Here is a 6,162-nt window from a genome sequence, read left to right as displayed (position 1 = left end):
AAGACCTACAGAATATATTGATCTGGTATTGATTAAGGGCTAATATTTTATGGCAGGTCATTGATTATTATTTGTATTTTGTTGCAGTGATTATTTAATTCATGTATCATTCAGTTTAGAATGACTTTGGTATTACAGACAGACAGACAGACAGACAGACAGACAGACAGACAGACAGACAGACAGACAGACAGACAGACAGACAGATAGATCATGATTTATAAACACAGCTATGGTGGACAGAGTTGAACAGATAAAATGGTTCCTGATAACATACTTTTATTTTGTAGTGTATAACTATAAACAATCAGTTTGTAATTATATTGGTATAATGGTGACATGTTTGATATGATTATTACTGATAACATGTTTTATGGAACCTCACCTTTCAGGAGGCCAAAAGAGGAGGTAGTACCATTTTCCCGTTAGACAGACGACCCCCCCCCCCCACCCCCGTTCTTGTACATATAGGTTTTTTTCCCTCTTTTTTATTTTTTGTTGTACATAGTGTTATCTTTTTCTGTTTTTTTTGTATTGATATTCAAACTGTGGTGCCACTATATATGTCTATGAATTGAATACCAAGGCCCTCATTGGAAACAAGACCGCAAGGACTTTCATGAACGGACCTGTTAGACAAAGTATTTTAAATGTAACTGTGCTGTTTTACATTTTTTTGCCTAATAAAATATTCAATCAATCAATCAATTATATTGTAGTGTGTCATTTATGGATCAGGTTTGAATTCTATAGTTTCTATGTGACAGTGATGATGTCTGTTGATGTATTTGATCTTATTAAAGATGATGAGAGTAAAGTGAGTAAGACGTTTATTTGTAACAGTCAGCATTCAGCAGATTATTTTAACTTTGTCAATTCAAAAATAGCAGATATACAAGCTCATAGCGCTATGAGCTTGTAGATCTGCTATTATTGGATTTATCATGGAAAATGTTTGCAAATCTTTGAATATTCGTTTTTTAAAGCGAACATTTGTAACTCAAATCTTCGCTTCTGGGGGGTCCCTGGAGCAACATATTTTGAGTTTGGGGTCCAAATACATTTTGGGGGTCCTTGACATGAGAACCACTGATATCGCAACATACATTAAAAAAAAAATGTTAGGATTTGGAATACATTTGTAAAGATTTGCACACATTTTCACGATATTTCAAAAATAGCAGATCTACAAGCTTATGGCGCGGGACTCGGTGCCGCGCTATGAGTTTGTAGATCTGCTACTTTTTGAATAGCCAAAGAAATCTATAAAATGACACAGATTTATAGTGTGTGATGCAGGCTCGTCCATTACGCTCCACACGTCCTAGACTCAACTCCCTTCTCTAAAACACCCTGGACAACGCTACACACGTCCTAGACTCTTCTCCCTTCCCCAAAACACCCTGGACAACAATCCACACGTCCTAGAATCTTCTCCCTCCTGGCTCCCAAACTGTGGAACAAACTACCCATTGCAGTAACAATGTGGTATCAATACCACATTGTGGAAAGAATCTGTTACAGTTAAAGTTAAAGTTCGGTGCTCAAAATTTGAGTAAAAGTGCAAAAGTATTGGCATCAAAATGTATTTAAGTTTTTTTTCAAAGTTTTCAAAATTTGTCGAAAGCTATTTTTGAAGAGCCGAAGATATAATATAGGGCTTAAGTGATTAATGCATGTTTTGAAATAAGAATCAAAAGTAACTTGTAATTAAAGCTGTCAAATGATTGTAGTGGAGGAAAAAAAACACAATATTTTGCAGTAAGATGCAGTGGAGTAGAAGTATAAAGTATCAAAAATGGAAATATTTAAGAAAAGTAAAAGCACCGAAAAAATGTACTTAAGTACAGTACTTGAGTAAATGTACCTAGTTACTTTCAACAACCCCCTGATTTAGTTCTAATGTGCACCGTCAGACCAGTTGTGCTTCAGAACATTGTTTATTGTTTATTAAGGATCCCTATTAATCTACACCGTAGTGGAGACTATTTTTCCTGGGGTCCAGGCAAAAAAGAACAATACAAATCATAAAATGCAGTACAGCATGGTCAATGTTAGTGAAATAAACACAACATTTGAGAACACAGTTTACATTAAAAGTATAATAAGAATATTTAAAAAAACAGGTTTGTCTGTCTGAAAATACCAACCAAACCACATCTTCTAGTGGTGTATTTGAAACAGTTATTATTCAGGGAATATCCATTGAGTACTAATGTCTTATAAGGCACAAAAAACAACAACATTTATTTATATGACTGGGAGCAACAGTACAACCAGTCATCTGCAAGAAAATGTACTTTGATTCATTGTAAGACTGTGTGTAGAATTATCCAGGGATTCCGAGCGCGTGAAGTTTTATGATGATGATGACTATTGTACTTTTGTAGAGGTAAACACCTGCATATGTAGAATAATCCATTATTATGATGTAACGGTGGCATTTGTATTGACATGTTACTTGCACATGTGGCCTTCTAGTACAATGTATATTATTTACTATCTTATTTTCAGATGGATATTTAGTCATAAGAGGTACACATATATTCAGATACTAAAGGCCACAACTCTGACCTGTGGTGTTGGGGTCCACAGCGGGGGACTTGCATGTGTCACATGAGAGTCACATGAGAGTGTTGATTGATTAGGTCAGATGAGGAGAACAGTGCTAAAGCCAGTGTTTCCACATTTAAGACAATACACAAGTCACATGATTAATCAACAGAAGGTTACACCCACATGGGTAGACCAAACCCATATATTAGAGAGAATGCCTCACTAAAAGGACAAAGTGTTCTACACATGCATCAGTGTTACTAGTTACCAGCTGCGTTCGTCATTTTCCATTGCGAGCTCCGAGAGACTGACGGTAAGATATAAGAGTGTGTTTATAAATGTATATATGTCTGATATGTTTTATAGTTGTGTGTGTTTATTTCATGTCAGTAATTTGTTGTTGTGTTGTTGTTTGTGTTTTCTTTTCTAGGTTTATAACCTACTGGCCTAAAAGTGTTAGTGTGTGTTTATTGCATGTTAGAATAATAAAACCATCAAAGACACAGGTCTGAGTTGTGTCCGCTAACGCGGTTGCTCAAATACCCTTAACATCTATAGAATAATTGGTAGATGTACAATTGATACTCATAATGTTATCGTTATTTTGTCTTCTAGTATTCCTCTTCTAGTATTCCTCCAACAGCCTCGGGGTACATTCCAGATCAGGGAGCGGCAGAGAGCGGAAGACAAAATGGCTTCCCGTTTCACTGTTCAGGAAGCGGAGCTGACCTGTTCCGTGTGTCATGACATCTTTAAACATCCCGTTGTGCTGTCCTGTGGCCACAGCTTCTGCAAAGACTGTCTGCAGGAATGGTGGACGGAAAGACGAACAGAAGAATGTCCTGTCTGTCAGATAAGATCATCCAAGGACCATCCTGTTACAAACTTTGTGCTGAAGAACCTGGGTGAGAACCTCTTGGAGGAGAAAGGCCGGAGCTCCTTGTGGGTGAGCTCTGAGGTATTCTGCACCGCACACAGTGAGAAGCTCAAGTTCTTCTGTCTGGACCACCAACAGCTGGTGTGTGTCGTGTGTCGCGATTCAGAGAAACACGCCAGACACAAGTTCTTACCCCTGGACGAAGCATCTGGACTTTGGAAACAGAAGGTCCGGGAATCACTGAAGGCTTTAAAGAAAAAACTGAAGGTCTTTAATAAATTTAAAACAGATGACAACGAAACAGAAAATCACATCAAGGTTCAGGCCAGGAACACAGAGACGCAGATTAAGGAACAGTTTCAGAATCTTCGTCGGTTCCTACAGGAGGAAGAGGAGGCCAAGATCGCCGCTCTGCGGGAGGAAGAGGCTCAGAAATGTCAGGAGATGAAGGAGAGGAATGAGGGTCTGAGCAGAGAAATGGAAACCCTCTCCGATGCAATCCAAGCCGCTGAGGACGAGCAGAGAGTCGACGACCACGTCTCATTCCTGCAGAACTACAAGACCACGATGGAGGGAGTCCAGCTCACCCTGCAGGACCCACCGCCGGTCTCAGGAGCACTGATAGACGAGGCCAAACACCTGAAGAACCTGACCTTCAGAGTCTGGGACAAGATGAAGGACATTGTCTCCTACACTCCTGTGATCCTGGACCCCAACACTGCTCATCCTGAACTGGTGCTGTCTGGTGATCTGACCAGTGTGAGATGTGTAGAGGAGAAGCAGCCGCTTCCTGACAACCCAGAGAGGTTTGGCTGCTGGAGCCAAGTCCTGGGTTCTGAGGGCTTTAACTCAGGGTCTCACAGCTGGGATGTTGAGGTTGGAGACAATAAATACTGGGAAATAGGTGTGTGTGTGGAGTCTTACCAGTGGAAGGGAAACACAGGGAGTGGATACTGGTGTATACGCTTCTGTGAAAACATAGGTGAATACATATATGCAGTCTCCTCATCGGGGTCTTATGTTACGAGGACTGATCTCTCAGTGAATCAGAAACCCCGGAGGATCACAGTCCAGCTGGACTGGGACAGAGGACAGCTGTCCTTCTCTGATCCTGATTCTTCTAACACGAACCTACACACCTTCACACACACTTTCACTGACACACTGTTTCCATTTATTTTTAATGGTGATTCTAGTGGTCAGCCTCTGAAGATGTTACCAGGGAAGATCTGTGTCAAAAGGTCTTTAACGTGTTGTGTCCAATAAAAGACCTACAGAATATATTGATCTGGTATTGATTAAGGGCTAATATTTTATGGCAGGTCATTGATTATTATTTGTATTTTGTTGCAGTGATTATTTAATTCATGTATCATTCAGTTTAGAATGACTTTGGTATTACAGACAGACAGACAGACAGACAGACAGACAGACAGACAGACAGACAGACAGACAGACAGACAGACAGACAGACAGACAGACAGACAGATAGATCATGATTTATAAACACAGCTATGGTGGACAGAGTTGAACAGATAAAATGGTTCCTGATAACATACTTTTATTTTGTAGTGTATAACTATAAACAATCAGTTTGTAATTATATTGGTATAATGGTGACATGTTTGATATGATTATTACTGATAACATGTTTTATGGAACCTCACCTTTCAGGAGGCCAAAAGAGGAGGTAGTACCATTTTCCCGTTAGACAGACGACCCCCCCCCCCCACCCCCGTTCTTGTACATATAGGTTTTTTTCCCTCTTTTTTATTTTTTGTTGTACATAGTGTTATCTTTTTCTGTTTTTTTTGTATTGATATTCAAACTGTGGTGCCACTATATATGTCTATGAATTGAATACCAAGGCCCTCATTGGAAACAAGACCGCAAGGACTTTCATGAACGGACCTGTTAGACAAAGTATTTTAAATGTAACTGTGCTGTTTTACATTTTTTTGCCTAATAAAATATTCAATCAATCAATCAATTATATTGTAGTGTGTCATTTATGGATCAGGTTTGAATTCTATAGTTTCTATGTGACAGTGATGATGTCTGTTGATGTATTTGATCTTATTAAAGATGATGAGAGTAAAGTGAGTAAGACGTTTATTTGTAACAGTCAGCATTCAGCAGATTATTTTAACTTTGTCAATTCAAAAATAGCAGATATACAAGCTCATAGCGCTATGAGCTTGTAGATCTGCTATTATTGGATTTATCATGGAAAATGTTTGCAAATCTTTGAATATTCGTTTTTTAAAGCGAACATTTGTAACTCAAATCTTCGCTTCTGGGGGGTCCCTGGAGCAACATATTTTGAGTTTGGGGTCCAAATACATTTTGGGGGTCCTTGACATGAGAACCACTGATATCGCAACATACATTAAAAAAAAAATGTTAGGATTTGGAATACATTTGTAAAGATTTGCACACATTTTCACGATATTTCAAAAATAGCAGATCTACAAGCTTATGGCGCGGGACTCGGTGCCGCGCTATGAGTTTGTAGATCTGCTACTTTTTGAATAGCCAAAGAAATCTATAAAATGACACAGATTTATAGTGTGTGATGCAGGCTCGTCCATTACGCTCCACACGTCCTAGACTCAACTCCCTTCTCTAAAACACCCTGGACAACGCTACACACGTCCTAGACTCTTCTCCCTTCCCCAAAACACCCTGGACAACAATCCACACGTCCTAGAATCTTCTCCCTCCTGGCT

General features: G+C 39.2%; 1 protein-coding gene across 1 annotated transcript; it reads left to right on the top strand.

Moving 5' to 3' along the window:
* Positions 1 to 3,247: 3,247 nt before the first annotated feature.
* LOC308085158 (zinc-binding protein A33-like) lies at positions 3,248 to 4,699 on the top strand (the record flags this gene model as incomplete). Its single annotated transcript, XM_080428241.1, has 1 exon — positions 3,248 to 4,699. One exon carries the CDS (start codon positions 3,248 to 3,250, stop codon positions 4,697 to 4,699), a length of 1,452 nt encoding a protein of 483 aa, XP_080284367.1.
* Between the last annotated feature and the right edge of the window lie 1,463 nt (positions 4,700 to 6,162).

This window comes from Gymnoscopelus braueri, assembly GCF_963280865.1.
Source record: "Gymnoscopelus braueri genome assembly, chromosome: 5".
Taxonomy (NCBI): domain Eukaryota; kingdom Metazoa; phylum Chordata; class Actinopteri; order Myctophiformes; family Myctophidae; genus Gymnoscopelus; species Gymnoscopelus braueri.
The sequence above is the reverse complement of the archived record's forward strand: the minus strand, read 5'-3'. Positions and strand labels throughout refer to the sequence as shown.